Consider the following 17,428-nt stretch of genomic DNA (forward strand, 5'->3'; position numbering starts at 1 on the left):
GACAAGTTAGCTTCTTCACTAAGAAGCAATCCAACCAAATCATCATAGGAAACAACGTTCAAACAATTTTCCAAAGACTGAACAAAAGGTCGATAATCCCCAAGCCATTAACAAGAATGTGAACTAAATCTTCTTCCAAAACAGTGCTTTTTAAGGCTGTTAATTGATCAAACATGGCCTCTGCACGTTAGGTATAGACAGTAATAGAATCATTATTTGCATGTTTTAATTGAAAAAATTTTGATTTTATAGTACGGATTTGGGCTTTAGAACCAGAGGCATAAGTATTCTGTAATTTTTTCCATGCAATAAGAGAGGAGGTGGAGCCAACAATTTGAGAGACAAAGCTCTCAGACATTGAGTTCACAATCCAACTCAAGACTAGTTGGTCTTGATGAAACCAGTTTATATACGCTGGATTTGGAGAACCATCAATTTCCTTGGGTGGAGCAGGAAAGCTTCCATCAATAAATTTCGTCGGATCATAACAATTAAGAAGGGGGAGCAGCTGTTGTTGCCAAAGTAAAAAATTAGTGGAATTTAATTTGAAAGGCAGTGAATGTGCGACACTAGGGAGATTGGGCATAGAGATTGATGATGATAGCGGTAAAGAAGAAGACGTAGAAATAGAAGATGCGGATGAGTTTGAACTGGACATGGCGGTAGAAAAAAAATACAGTAAAAGATATCAAAGGGTTGTTAAACCTTTTGTGGCTCTTGATACCATGTGAACGTGATTTGCATGGAACAGTATCAAATATTATTTATATATGGGATGAATATATATAGTACAAGTAGTAGGGTTACAATCCATGTTACAATAGGAATTCTATAAGTAGTAGAATCTATAGACAACTAATATAAGCTAATATAACGGAAGTCATCCTTATCACATTCCTCCTTCTTCAAGATGATTCGTCCTCGAACCAAAACCTTCATCAAAATCAAAAGGAGACAAGTCAATAATATTAAAGGTAGCACTAATATCATACTCATCATGCAAATCTAGTTTGTAGGCACTGTCATTAATGCACTCAAGGACTTGAAACAGTCCATCTCCTCTTAGCAAAAGTTTGAATTACCTCTTGGTTGTAAAATCATCCTTGTGTATGTGAACCCAAACCCATTGGCTAGGCTCAAACACCATTTTCGCTCACCCCTTATTGGCTTATTTTGCATGTTATTAATTCTTTCTTTCAAGGTTTGCATAGGGCCTTCATAGATTCTGCCTTCTTTTTGTCATTTAGATTCACTTGTTCACTCAAAGGTAGGAATTAAATCTAGAGGACTCAATAAAAAAACCATAAATAATCTTAAAAGGATAGAAATTAGTATAAGAATGCACACTACGATTATATGCAAATTCAATATGTGATAGGAAAATAATTGAGATATTTTTTATTAACTACTTCAGTTTGACCATCAGTTTGAGGGTAAAAAGTAGTAGAAATTACAGTTTCGTACCAAACTTTTCCAACAAAGTTTTCAAATAGTAGCTCAAAAACTTGGCATCCTTATCACTAACAATGATTTTTGGCATACCATATAAGCGCATAATCTGTTTAAAGAACAAGTATGCAATATGTTATGCATCATTGGTTTTACTATAAGTAATAAAATGTGCAACAACGTAAATAGAATCATGCCTATACTTAGTCCTAGGTAATCCAAGCATAAAGTCCATAGAAATATCAATCCGAGAAGAACTAGGCATGGGTAAAGGCATATATAAACCATGTGGTTTGGTCTTAGACTTTGCTTATTTACACACAATACACCTATCATAAATTCTAGCAACATCCTTTTTCATGTTAGGCTAATAAAAGTAATCATGTAAGACACTCAAAATCTTAGCAATGCCAAAATGACCCATCAAACCACCATCATGGGATTCACATACAAGCAATTCATGTATAGAACATGTAAGCACACACAATTTATTCTCTTTAAACAAGTTGCCTTATGCCTATAGAACTTATCAAAATCAAATTTTTCACATGCATGATATGCTTTGCCAAAGTCATTATTATTTTCATATAAGCCTTTAATGTACTCAAATCTTAATAACTTGGCATCTAGAGCAACAAGTAGTGCATACCTTGTTGAAAGTGCATCAGCCACAACATTGTCCTTACCTTGTTTGTATTTAATTATATAAGGAAAATACTTTATGAACTCGCTCCATTTCACATGGCATCGATTAAGCTTCTTTTTCCCTTTTAAGTGCTTCAAGGACTTGTGATCCATATGAATCACAAATGTTTTTGGTCAAAGGTAGAGTTGCCACGTCTCCAAAGCGCTAGCCAATGCATATAGCCCTTTGTCATAGGTAGGGTACTTTAATGCGGCTCCATTCAGCTTCTCATTAAAGTAAGCTATTGGTTGCCTTTCTTGCGTCAACACAACATTAATTCCTAAACTTGAAGCATCACATTTAATTTTAAAAGTGTTAGAAAAGTTAGAAAGGGAAAGTAAAGGAACTGAAATCAACTTTTCTTTTAACATTTTAAATGCTTGTTCTTGCGCTTCTCCCTATTTGAATCCCACATTTTTCTTCATAACTTCATTCAAGGATGTGGTAAAAGTGCTTAAGTCCTTCACGAATCATCTATAGAAGCTAGCCAATCCATGAAAACTTCATACATCACCATCACTTGTAGGCGTCAGCCAATCCTTAGTTGCCTTGATCTTTTCCTCAACCACCTCAATTCCTTTTGCACTAACAACAATATCTAAAAAAACAAGTTTATATGTGCAAAAATCACACTTTTTAAGGTGGACATATAAACACACCTTGCGTAAAACATACAAAATCATACTCACATATTCCAAATGCTCATTTAAAGACTTGCTATAAATTAAAATATCATTAAAATAGACAACCACAAATTTAGCAATAAAAGCATGCAAAACATGATTCATTAGTTTCATATAGGTACTAGATCCATTATTTAAGCCAAATGGCATCACTAACCACTCATACAAACCATGTTTAGTTTTAAAAGCAGTTTTTCATTCATCATTTTCTTTCATGTAAATTTGATGCTACCCACTTTTAAATCAATTTTAGAGAATATGCTAGAACTATGCAACTCATCTAACATGTCATCTAATCTAGGATTAGGATGGCAGTACTTTACAGTGATTTTATTGATGGGGCGGCGGTCAACACACATACACCAAGTTCCATTCTTTTAAAGCACAAGTAGGATAGGTACGACACATGAACTCATACTTTCTTTAATGTAGCCATTGCACAAGACCTCTTCAACTTGCCTTTAAAGTTCCTTTGTATCGTCAAGAATATTTTGATAGGTTGGCCTAATTGGGATTGTTAAGCTAGGTACGAAATCATGTTGGTGCTCAATGCCCCTAATAGGAGGTAGACCACTTTAGAACTTCGTCTGGAAAGACATCCTCAAATTCCTACAAAAGAGATACAAAAGAACTAGGCAAAAAAGGGTTCAGCCTGTTAGTACTCAAGCATGCCTCTTTGTACAAAAGTACATATATAAGCTGCCTCAAAAGTATAGCTCTCTTTACATCTTTTACATAAAAGCTCATTTTTTCCTCTTTATTTTCCATGCTCAACTCTCCTTTTGCATATGCATCACTCTTTTTTTTTATTGCGCATCCTCTCATTCTCTTCTTTTTCGCTCGTGTCTCACGCCTCTCATTTTTTCTACACAACTCTCCTTTTTCTTAAGCACTTTTTCTTTTTCATACATTTTTTATCTATCTCTTATCATCTTTTGATATTCATATACTTTATTTGGTGTTAAAGGTATAACGTTAATGGACTTATTATGTATAACAAAAGAGTACCTATTTAAAAATCCATCATGAATGACCTTTCTATCATATTGCTAAGGACCTCCAAAAGGATGTGGCTTTTATGCATAGGCACTACCTCGCATAAAACCTCATCTTCATACTTGCCTATGGTGAATGCCACTCTCACTTGCTTGTTTACCTTCACTTCTCCATAATCATTCAACCATTGTAAGGTGTATGGTCGAGGATGCTTTAAAGTAGGCAACCAAGTTTCCACTAATAAGGCGATTACAACATTGGTACAACTTCCTTCATTAATGATCATGTTGCACACCTTATCTGTTACTTTGCATCTAGTGTGAAAGATGTTTTCTCATTGTATTTTCTCTTCTACCTTGGCTTGCATGTTCATGGCTCGACATGCTAATAACAACTCACCATATCCAAGTATTTACAAGGACTCATCATCACTTGCATCTTCTAGCTCAGGCATCTCATCTTCTTTATTCTCTCTCATGACTTCACCATCGCCCCTAAGGTACATAGTACGCTTGGTTGGACAATTTGAAGCTATATGTCCATATCCCAAGCATCTAAAACACTTCACATCCTTTATTTTAGTTGTTTGATCCTTGCTCTTATCTTCTTCTTTTCCTTTGACACTTCCTCCTTTTTTATCACCTTTGGTCAAGTCTTTAGATTTTTGTTGAAGTTCTTATCTCCTCCCTTCCAATTCGACTTAGAAGTGGTGAAGACCAAATTGTTCTTAGTGCTTTTAGACTTCACTTGTCTCTCAATTTTTTGACCGTCATGTGTAACATGTCCTCCATGTCAATATAGTGATGTAGTTCCACTAAGTCGGTAATTTCTTTGTTTAGTCCATGTAGGAACCTTGCAATGGTTGCCTCGTGGTCTTCCTCAATATTGGCTCTAATCATCACCATCTCTATTGCTTGGCAGTACTCTTCCATACTTTTAGAGCTATGTACAAGACTTTGAAGTTTATTATACAAATCTCTATAGTAATATGAAATAACAAACCTTTTTTGCATTATTAGCTTCATCTCCTCCTATGTCTCAATCGGTGGCTCTCTATTCCTTCGTCTACTAGTTACAATTGATTCCACCATGCTAAGGCATAGTTGGTGAACTCAATGGCGACTAATTTGTCTTTCTTTTTCTCAAAATAATGATGCACTAGAAGATGAAATCTCCCTTTCTCTCCCACTCCAAGTATGCTTCGGGGTCACTTTTTCCTTAGAAGATCAAAATTTTCAAGTTGATATTTCCTAGGTTGTTGTCAAGACGTGCACATCCATACCGGCCCGAATTAGGAATTTGGTCATCATCTTCTTGATCATCTCCGATCTCCTTTCTCCCATGGAATTGATTGTTGTGTGTACTATGCTTCCCTTGAGTTTGAGATTCAAAATTGTTAAATCTATCCTTAAAGTCATTGAGTCTCTCGACGAACCTCATCTTTATCTTCTTCATTATTTATTGGATGGACTTCATGTAGAGTTTCATATCTACACACCCTTCCTCACTTTAACTGCCCTTTGCTTTATATTAAGACATGTTGTATAACTTGTCTAACAAGAAAGAAAACAAAAAATACCTCATCTAGTCACTCCTTTAATGGAATTGCTCGTGCTTTCACTCAATTTTAAGTTTTTATCCTTTTTTGAACTCATTACTCATCTTTTACCACTCGAATTCTTTTATTTAAGTTCTTATAGAACTAAGACAAGCAAATAAACAATTGCAACAAATTACTTGTCAAATCAACATAAGAATTTAAAATTTAAACTTTTAAAATTCAAATGCAACACACAAGTATCAAATAAAAGAAAGTAATCAAATGAACAAGACTTGATTAAAAATAAAGAAAAGCAAAATATAGGTTACCACAATGGCAAAGGAATGCGTGATAAATGGGATTAACAAGAAATCATGTTTTATAATGACAAGGCCACTTTCAACTCACTTTTTATGTACCAAACAACTTTCTTCTTCTCTTTTTTTTTTTAACTAGGTGCAAACTAAAATACATGAACTCCTTTTTTTGATATATTTGGAATTAAGAACTTGCTAGGGTGGTATTTTGTTTGAATCTAAACACTTTAGCAATAGAAAATTAATTTTCAGCCTCTTAGTGTAACAAAGATAATTTCGGCCTTCTTTGAATTATTTTAAATAAGGTAAAAAAAATGAATCAATAAAAAGACTAATAAAGAATTAAAAATTGGATAAGTAAATCTGATTTGAAGTTGAAACTCTAACACCGAATGATGTGAACTTTATCTATAGAGAGATAGAACCCAAGTTGAAATTGATGCTAAATTTAGGATCGTCAAATTTAGATCTATGATGATAGAACTAAACCCCTTTGATTATAAGGAATCAAGAACTTTAGTTATAAAAAGATGTAAGTTGCCATAATTTCAAAAGCTTAAAAGATTAAATTTTAAAAATTGGTAAGACAAGGAATTTGCAAATAATGCAAGAAAATTTGAAAAGTTAACAAAGAATAAAGTAAAGCAATAACTCTCACTTTATTGATAAAAAAATATTTCATACAAGATTGATTGACATAAGTGGCTGAATACAAGATATATATAGGCCTCCTACAACTCTAGAATGACACTAGAAAGGAATAAAATTATTTAGAAAATAATAGATTACTTAATAAATTAAATAAGAAATAATAGAAAAATTCCTAATCAGCCAACAAGCATATGTTGCCTATAATTAAGCTAAGAAAAAGGAATTAAGTCATTTAGGCAGTAAATCATTACTTCCTAAATAAAATGAAGCAAATAAATTTTTTTCTAAATAACAAAAAATAAAAGGTGTCACCTCCTCTTGTTGACTAGTCAACAAGTTTAAGTTGAAACCCTAATTGCTCCTTAAGTTTTCATTAGCCCAACTTGCTTCCTTAGTTATTAGCTTAACTTGAATAATTAAGGCCCAATTGGATTTAATCAAGTCTCTTGGTATTGGATCAAGTTGATAAGTCTTAGACTTAATCTTAAAGTTGACTCCTCATGGCTTGTAGTGTTTTGAACCCAAATATTTTTTATAAGCCTAACATGTGCTTCCTTCATCTTCTTACCCTTTGATCTTATGATTGGTCCTTCTTTGATGCTTAAAGGGTCTTGACTCTTGAAGTATATGGACTGTTGGCCTTAGTCACATCACAAAAGGTAGCGATATGTGAGCAGATGCAAATGGAGGACATGCGACGCCTTACTGCAGAGATGACACATTCCGATCAGCTTGCATCTTTATACGATCATCCATCTGTCTTTGATTTTGATCATCGACTTATAGATTCATTTTATTTATATATTTTTACTTTTTCCTATTATATACATTTATACTTTATGGTATTATATTTTGCATTCGAATATTTTTTATTGATTTCATATATAATTTTTTTCTTAATTTTTAATTTTATTTCTTTATAATATAATTGCCATTACCGCTAATAATAAATTCATGAATTTAAAAAAAGAGTAAATTAGAAATGAGAATTATTTTATTTTATCTTTTAAAAAAATAATACTTAGCGACAACACCGAGTTTGTCACTAATAGTAAGGTCTACCAAGAGATAAGCATTTGCTAACCTATCATGTTTTAGCAACGGACTATAAGTTCGTCACTAAAGTCCAAGTAGTTAGCGGGGGACAATATGTCACTATTTTCATGACTTTTAGCGATGGACTTAAATCCATCACTAACGGCAAGGACATAGCAAGTGGTTGTCCCTTACTCCTTTAGGCCGGACAAACGTCCCTCGCTAATCATTTTGCATTAGCGATGGCGCGTCCTTCGCTTATCCATCACCAATATCTGAAAGTTCATCGCCATTTTTTTCATTTTGTGCCTACAAATAAGCGATAATTATCCGTCGCTAGTGTTATCGCTATGTTAGCGACATATTGTAAAAATCCATAGGTAAGTGATTAGTGAGTATAACTATACTGATATTTCCTTTTTGAGTAAGTCCGTTGCTAAACAACATTAGCAATGAATTTTATCCTTCGCTAAATTTCAGATTTTTTGTAGTGGTAGAATTAAAGCAGAGAAGAGATTTGGTCCCTATTCTTGCAAGTTCAATGTATGCATTGAACGCCTTCTTCATTATTAACACCAATGTATTCCGAGTTAAACAGTTTATTCGTCCATAATTTTTCGGCTAAGCATAATTTTGTTCATTCCACACCCACATCATGAAGGCCTTCATTGATAATCAATTCATCATTTTCAATATTTGTCAATCTAGACAAACCCACAGAAGAGTTATTATTATTCACAGACATATAAGCAATCCGAATGCAAGCACCAGAGAATCAAAATGCAAAAAGCCAAAATTGAGACTGAAACACTTCTAGGACTTGAAACAAATTAGGTGTCTCTCCTATAAAAAACAAAAAAAAAAAAAAAGAAAACACAAAGAAAGTTACAAGACAGGAAAAAAACGAAAGAACAGAATTAGGTTAAAATCAAAAACAAAAAGATTGAAGAAAAACGAAGGAGAGAAAATAACAAAGGAAAATAGGGCTACACCAGAAAACTGGATTATCCAACTAGACAAATAGAAAAGGAACGAAAAAAGAAGACATGTGGTAGACGAAACAATTAACTTTAATTTGGCCGAATTATTCAACAAGTTCAACTTGTCGCCTATTAATTTTATTTTTAGTTGTTACAGAAATTTTAGCATTTTTAAATGATACAAGGAATAAGCTTCAATTGTTACTTATAAAAAGTTTTTTAAATTAAATTATCGTTAGTTAGATTTAAAAGAATAACAATTAAAATTAAATAAAGATAGAGAAAGTTAATTCAATATATTCATTCTAAAATATGTAATTGTTAGTGAAAAGTTACAAATTAGAGCTATTTTGAATGAAAGTTATTCTTTGTCTATCTATTTAAAAGAAAAACGCATTATTATATAATTATAAGATCTATTGCTTGTTCTGAAGCAGTCGTACCAAAAATCTAGTTAATTAGTACTAACTTATAAAAATAAAAGTCGCAACAAAAATAATAATTCATCTTCTTCTCGGAGAGATTTAAAATTGATCTCAATAGCTTGATTCTTTAGCTCAAAATAATATCAAACTTTTTAAAAGGTATTTATAAAAGAAATGGGGAAACACAGAGATCAACATACTTAAAATGCAGATAATAAAAATCCAAATATCTCATGGAGTTCTTCCCTAGTTGAAGTTGTGGATATAATAATTTAGGTTGCTTGAGTTGCATTTTAACAAATAATCAATTCATAGTGGCTTTCTTCTATTTATTTTTTCCTCCAAATAAATAAATCATATAAATAGATTATAGTTAGTGATAGAAATTTTGAGATAAACATTTTTAATCAAATTAACATGTGATAAAGTCTTTGCCTGTGATGATGTAAGTAGATCAGAGTTGGGTTTATTTTAGATGCTTTTAATTTTAGGAATTTTCAATATATACTATAAAAAATTTGAAAAAATTTACATGACACCAAGGTCTGTAACAAGGTTCGTCCTCATAAAAGTACTATCATCAAGAAGTTGACCTAACCTTTGAATTTTGAATCCAACCCCAAATGACTGGTACAAACTGTTCAAAGACTTAAATGCAAGTTCAAACCTAATCCCTTATCATGGTGACTCTCACCATCCTCTCCACCGAACCCTCTCCACGCCGCCGCAGGCTGCAAAGTCCTTTCGTGAAGTCCCAAATCCTCATCAGGAGTCATTATAAGCTCATCTTCAAGACGCCTTTCTGGCCCAGAAAGCAATGGACTTCCCTGTGAGAGGCGATTAAAGTGAGGCGTGTAAAACCATGGAGATGATGACTGCTGGTGGTGGTGTTGCTGCTGTACTGCAAATGGAACTACCCCTCTAGGGAGGAGATGCGGTGGCAGTGGCGTGAACGTGGAGAACATGGAAGCAGGGACATAAGAAGCTGCTAAATTGCGTGTAGCTTGTAGCTGTGCTCGCTTTAAAAGCTGCCTTTCTTTCTTGTGCGCGTTTTGATGGCCACCCAGTGCTTGAGAATTAGCGAACTCACGGAAACAGTACTGACACTCGTACTTTCGACCTTGATGATCAGTAGTCTCATCAGCTGATTCTGGAGATGACCCAGATGGTGATTTGGTTGAATCGTCAGGTGCGGTAACATTATATGAATTAATGTTGAACCCAAAGAGCTTCAGGGTTGTGTTATTGTTGTCGGTGATCCTAGCATTAGGTTTTGTTGTATGATAGTCGATATCAGCCATGAAAGAGAGAGAGAGAGAGAGAGAGAGAGAGAGAGAGAAGAGAGTTAGGTTCAGTGGTGTGAAATATATTATGAATGAGCTTGGTATTTATAAAGTGTAGGGAAAAGGTTTAAACAGAGTATATTTAGGATGTAGTAAAAGAGAGAGAATCTCATTGATTGAGAAGTTCAGACAGAAATGGAAAAGAAAGGGGAAACCTAGTTGGTTGTGAAAAAACCAAAGACAAGGAGGAAAAAGCAAGAACTCTATATCAAGAAAAATCCAGAGCAAGAAACCTGATGAGGAGGTTGAGTAAATATTATAAGGAAAAAAGAAAGCAAAATTCATTATTAAGTCCTTAAACTTTTCAATTTTACTCTATTAAAGTCTCAAAGTTTTATTTTATTTTATTAGAAAATACAACAACTCAATAAAATAAAATAAAAATTAAAGAATTGAATAAAATAAAATTGAAAAACTAAAAAACATAAAGTCACATTTTTGCCTACCAATGGGTGCTTAACTATGGTATTTATGCATATGATAAGTGTATGAATCTAACATTTTAGTTCGTCTCTTATGTCCTCTCCTTTCATGTAATTTGCCCATACCCATTTGTCATTAGTCTATATTGCGTATCTAAGGGTAGATCTGATCCACTATCCAAGCATGAAGATTCAAACACTTTACCTCAAAAGGACATGGGTTAGCTTTGAAAATTGAAACCTAACATCATTACTTTGTTAATTATATACGGAAAACTTGTTTAGAACTGAACCAAGCTTGTCAACAGAGAGAAGAGAGAGAGAGTTATGGTCCCACAATGACCAATAATTTTGAGATGTTAGCGTGATTGACGTTAAGGTTGTAACAGTGATGCTTTATTTATTCTAAGAGAAGATCTTCTCGTATCTTACTAACTACCATGATTAGGGTTTCTCTCGTTCTTTTCACTAAGAAAAAGTAATTAAGGTTCACATGCTTAATTTTGTTTCATGTTACATATGTTACTTAATTAAATTTATATATATCCTATCACTTTAATTATTATTATTATATCTTTTTTTTATAAGCATCACTTTAATTATTATACCAATCATTTCTCATCATAAGAAATTCGTGCACCTTTTTCCTAAAAGAAAGAAATTTACGCTCACTCACAAGTCCCCAATGCACAATGCTATCATTGGTAAAACGAGATAATAGATAGTATAGAAATGGAGCTAATAATTAATTAGATCAAATTTAATTATTTATTATTATTATTATTTTAGTTACTTTAAAATCTTTTATTAATATTAAAAAAGTTTTTGTTTATTTTCTGATGTGTTATAAAAAGAATACATATAGGTTAGTTGTAAGATTTAGGAAATGTTATTCTTTTATTGTTCGTATATACTTTTAGCCGTTGGAATATATTCTTTTTAACAGGATGTTAACATATTTGAAAATTTGTAATGCAGCTATATAATGTGAAACCAGTTAATGTTACCATTATAAATCAACTTCAAATCCAAAAGCTTCCACCAAAAAGTCACCACCAGAACTTTAAATCTGTCTCATCTTGTCTGCTTCTTGTTGCTAAACTCTAATGATCTCTTTTGTCAAATTTCCCTATTTAAATAATCTTGTCTGGTCTGTGTAGCCAGATGCAGATTTCAGGTTACTAGTGCAATAAACGTCATTAGCAATGCCGATCTTCAAACAAGGGAAGCATGATGCCCCAGTTACTGAAAACGACAACGATCTAGGTGAATTGGTAATGGTAAAGTTGTTTCTTCATATACTTTTTCCAAATGATTATTTACCAAATATTTCTAGATTATATTAATCCATCAGAATGGGTAAGGGCATAATTTTATATATATATATATATATATATATATGAATTAGAATTCATACTCGAGATTTTAATTAGAGTTTTTACATTTATAGATGCAAGGATCTCTTTCATAAAGTAGGGTCAATTCTTTAACTTGATACTTCAAAAAATAAATCTAGATGCGGGAAGTTGAAATACACACATATATACAATAATATAAAGTCACTGAATTTTATATTTAATTTTATTTTGGTCATAAAATTTAAATTTATTTTGTTTCACTCATCTAATTTTAATTTTGTTTCATTTTAGTTAATTTGCAAATAAAAAATTGACATATGGCAAAAACAACAATAAAAAATAATAATAAAGGAAAAAATATGACATGTCAATTTCTTATTGGCAAGGTGCATATGTATATAAAAGTAATGTTTTAATTCTCTTTCTTATATGACATACTATTTAAATTCTAAGCTATTTTTTTAATATTTAGAAAAGTAATCTATTATAACAAATTTACTACTATTTTCAAGAATAATATATTACAACATTAACACCTTAATTATGAAATTTAATTATTTTATATTCCTCCATCTTTTTGAATTCTTCTACATAACTTCCATTTTAGATAATTATTTAAGTATTGTATATAACATAACACCATAACTATCTTATAATCCTTTTTTTTTCAAATTATTCTTTTTATAATTTTGACTATTAATTAGATTTTTTAAATTTTTTATTTTATTTTTAGTTATCATATTTATACTAATTTGCACCCTTTGTCACTCTTTTCATTTTATCTTACATATATTACATCAGAATTAAGTCGACATAGTACAGTTTTAAGTAAAGAACTCAATTAATGGTATCCATTTCTTAATAAAAAAAATTTAGTATACAATTAAAAATTAATTTCTAAATTAGATTTTATACAATTTAAAAAATTTAAAATAAAATATAATATTTTTACTTTCATACATGTAAAGTGAAAGAATATATTGAAATATATACTTAAAAGATATAAAATACTAAATCAATAAAAGTATTTTGAAAAAAATAATTATTAATCGTTGTTTGTATATTAAATAATTATTTTGGCTATAATTTATCCTTAAATATATTTTTTTAATATATTATTTTCAATTTTATAAATTAACAAATGATACAAATACTATAATTAATTTTGTTTAATTCAATTGTATTTATTATTGAAAATATTTACAGAAATTAAATTAAAAACAGGGATTAAAATTAAAATTTCAATAATAACAAATTTCCTGATTTCAAATATCATATTTACTTACTATTAAGTATAATTTAAAAATCGTAATTATTTATCATAAATTATAAAAATTACTTATATGAGATTAATTTAGAATAAATTATTATTATTATAAATTTTAATAAACATAATGTTGGTCAAATAAAAAAAATCAAATCAACTGTCAATTGATATAAAAAGCTCTAAGTTAAAGTTGATAGAATCAATCGCTAATTACGACTAAATCAGCTATTAGCTACTGATTCTTAAATTTTACCAAACAGGTTTAATATAGCCGTTGAGTGAGTAATAACTATCAGCTAGACAAAACTGTTAAACCAAATACTCTTTTAGTGTCATTTGAGGGCACAATTTTTAAATTATTTCTCCTTTTTAAATTCCTTGTTATATTCTTTCAAAATGTCTTTTATTCTTATAAGAATTGATTGACACTTAATACCTATTTAGTGGTATTTGAAGGTACAACTTTTTTTATATTCTTCTTTATTCTTAAATTTTTAGTTATAGTTTTATTTTTAACTTTTTCTATTGTCATGGAAATTATTATCTTATTGATTAAATAATAAATTTTTATTTTTAATGGTTATATATTTATTTTCATTGACTGTGTCTTTCACTATTATATCTCATAGATTTTTTTATTTTGATTAACATATCAATATATTTTTTAAATTAATGATAATATTTTAATATTTTAATATTTGATCTCTTTTTAATAACTTTATTTCATTATTATTAAAATAATCTATGTGCGTGTACTATTTTTTTTTTAAATAAGACATGGTTTATTTATTTAGCATGATACTCTTAAGAAATAGCCCGAGATGCTTAACGTTGACATGTGATAGGAAAAAGGACCTACGCTTGTGAACACGTATATGCTTATGAAATCTCCTTAACATGAACACCTAATTATCTAAATGAATGGTACAATTGAGCTATGAGCATAGGATAATGGCTACGTAGCTGAACTCATAGTTCCATCTAGAATACGCTCTCAATCCCTAAAATTGAGGAATGAGCATATAATTTGTTACTGGTCATTGTGTTATGTGGTGAGACTCGGTAGTGATGTAATTATGGATATGGGTTAGGTTTTTCTTTTGAGCTGCATTTATCTAAATTGGATATAGAATACATCCATTGAGTAAAAATTAAGAAAGGTAATATCTCGGATATTATCTCGAGTGGCTCTGGTTCATAATTAAATGATAATAAACTTTTAATATATGATTTGAATATATAGATAAAATATGACGGTTGAATTTAGACAACCATTAATATAGTAGTAAAACATGAATTTTCATTTTTCGCAATTAAACGTTGGTGCTTACTTCCAAAATAGATGTTTGTCACCGGAAAATAAAAAGGGCCTCTATGATTGAGTCGCGTTGTCTCTTTCATTCACTTTCATAAGCAACTGTTACTTGACAAAGTTTTTTTTTTTTCTTGTGATATAATGTCTCCCACCTAATTAATAAACCAGTACATTAGTCACTTTTAGAAGTCATATTTTTCATGCTTTTCTTGTAAAGTTGATTGAGCAATTGTATATGTTATTTAACATATAATTAGATTGCCCAAATCACCAAACATGGCCCACATGCACAAAGTTGTACTTAGAAAAGATGTTCATTTCTGTCTTGATTTATAAATTGACATGCACACATATATATATATATATATATATACACACAGGTAGATACACATGTGTATATACATATATATATTTATACTATGAGTTAGATCACCTTATTACAGGATGATCATAAACTGACTAATTGTCGTCATCTTTGACGATAATTAAATGCTTAGGATAGAGAGCGGAAGCTAGAAAATGACCAATTGCCATTTGTTTCTTTCTCAATAGTGTTAACCTGTACATAAACTTCTTGACATTTCATTTTCAACTTTGATGTACATTCAGTGGATTAATACAAGGTATTCTGTGGAAGTAGAAGCGTAGTTCTGGTAGGAGCGTGCACTATTTCGTTTAAATCCAATCAAACTGAAATTCCATCAGTTTTCAGTTTTTATTTTAAAACTTTTTATATATTTCAATTTGGTTTGATTTTTATAGTACAAAATTAATAAAATCGAACCGACCTAACATTTTATATATATAGTCAGTTAGGTAGTTTCTTGTAATTAGTTTGGTGGTAAACATCATTCCATTAAGGGTTATGAACCATAGTTCAATGTATAGGTGGTGCAGTTTTGAAATGTATTTTGTTTAAATTTTAATTTCTTTATTTTTTTTTCTTATTTCATGTTACGTTTGCACCTCACAGGCTCAGGGTTTCCACGGGACGTCCACACACCGGAGCAAGAACGACGGACACACAAAGGTCGGGGAACGGAAGCCCTCTCTACGCTCACAAGACTTGCCGCTGCGATCGCCGGAAAAAGAGGATACCACAGAGGTCTCTCTGGTCTCACACAGCTCAGTTTCTCTCTCTAGGTTATAGGCTGCAGGAAAAATTAGTGTTCTTCTGAAGATGGAACAAAAAAGGATGCTTATATGGGAAGAGGAGAAGCTCAAAATATTTAAGCGGACAAAGGATTCAAATTAGGCAAAGTCAACAAAGAGAGATGGGGTTGGGCCCATCATCATGACAAAGTAGGAATGGGTTGCGTAATTGACCAAATGCCAATACACCATCCTACATTCTCCACCTTATTGGCCTTGGCGGTGTGTGGATACGTCGTTGTGGATTCATCACTGCCTGCTCACCGGTTTTAAAACACAAAGTAAAAAAAAACACAGTGAAAAAATGGGAAAGTTAACCATGGGTGATGCACAAGGCACACCTGCTAACCACAATGGTCAGCGCAACACAATTGGAGGAGTGCTTTGCAACACTCTCCTGGACCACAATGATCCAAGATACAATCAAAGACACGAGCCAGTCATACGATGGAGCGTGGTTCCCGTAAGCACAGAGCAAAAGGAACCAACACAAAGGGTAAGCATAACCACAAAATCAACCACAATCAAAATTCAGAATCCTTTTACAAGATAGCAATTTCTCAGCAGATAGGCACTTCGTTCCCATATCAGCCGGATTGAATTCTGATGGGATCTTGGTCAGCTTCACATCACCTGTTTCTACAATATCACGGATAAAATGGAACCTAACATCGATATGTTTTGTTCTATCATGGAAAACAGGATTTTTGCATAATTGAATGGCAGATTGGCTATCAGAATATATAACAACATCATGCTTAAGATAACCAAGTTCAGAAACTAGACGTTTAAGCCATATAGCCTCCTTGAAATCCTCTGTAGCAGCAACATATTCTGCTTCCGTAGTTGACAATGCAATAATGGGTTGCAATTGGGACTTCCAACTAATGCAGGACCCACAAAGAGTAAACACATAGGACGTTGTTGATTTCCTATTGTCTCTATCATTAGCATAATTGGAATCAACATAACCACACAACTTAACACTTTCAGGACATCTAGTAAACATCAATCCATTATTCACAGAAGATTTTAGATACCTCAACAACCATTTTAAAGCATTCCAGTGAGCAATACCAGGGTTGGACATGTATCTACTCAATACACTCACAGCATAAGCAATGTCTGGCCTAGTACTTACCATTAAATGCATCACGGATCCTATGGCATTTGCATAAGGTACATTTTTCATCTTCTCAACATCGGAATCATTTTTGGGACACTGATCCTTACTCAACACAAAATGGGAAGTAAGTGGGACATTCACAGAAGAAGCACCCAACATATTAAATTTACTCAAAACCTTTTCAACATATGAGGTTTGATTCAAAACTAATATGGATTTGCTTCTATCCCTAACAATGTTCATGCCTAAAATCTTCTTAGCGTCACCTAAGTCTTTCATGGAAAAGTTATCACAAAGGCACTTTTGCACGTAAGCTATGGTTTTCAAACATGGACTGATGATCAACATATCATCCACATATAGCAGCAAGAAGATAGGCACATTGGATGCAGTTTTGAAATACAAGCAAGGATCACACTCAGATTTCACAAAATTCAAGGATTGCATGCATTTGTCAAACTTTATGTTCCATTGTCTAGGGGACTGCTTGAGGCCATACAGGGCCTTCCTAAGTAAACACACATAGTCACTTTTCTTAGGATCCACATAACCTTCAGGTTGAGACATATAAATTTTTTCATCTAAATCTCCATGCAGAAAAGCAGTAGTCACATCCATTTGCTTCAATTCCCAATCAAAGTGAGCACACAAAGCAAGCATGATTCGGTAGTAAACTTCACAATC

The 17,428-nt window shown here is 31.9% G+C and overlaps 1 protein-coding gene across 1 annotated transcript; it reads right to left on the reverse strand.

The window, feature by feature from the left end:
- Positions 1-9,305: 9,305 nt before the first annotated feature.
- On the reverse strand, positions 9,306-10,316 carry LOC8261189 (zinc finger protein 6). Its single transcript, XM_002516690.4, has one exon. It carries the CDS (start codon positions 10,060-10,062, stop codon positions 9,403-9,405), a length of 660 nt encoding a protein of 219 aa, XP_002516736.1. The 5' UTR covers positions 10,063-10,316; the 3' UTR covers positions 9,306-9,402.
- Between the last annotated feature and the right edge of the window lie 7,112 nt (positions 10,317-17,428).

The sequence above is a fragment of the Ricinus communis genome, chromosome 5 (genome assembly GCF_019578655.1).
Source record: "Ricinus communis isolate WT05 ecotype wild-type chromosome 5, ASM1957865v1, whole genome shotgun sequence".
Lineage (NCBI taxonomy): Eukaryota > Viridiplantae > Streptophyta > Magnoliopsida > Malpighiales > Euphorbiaceae > Ricinus > Ricinus communis.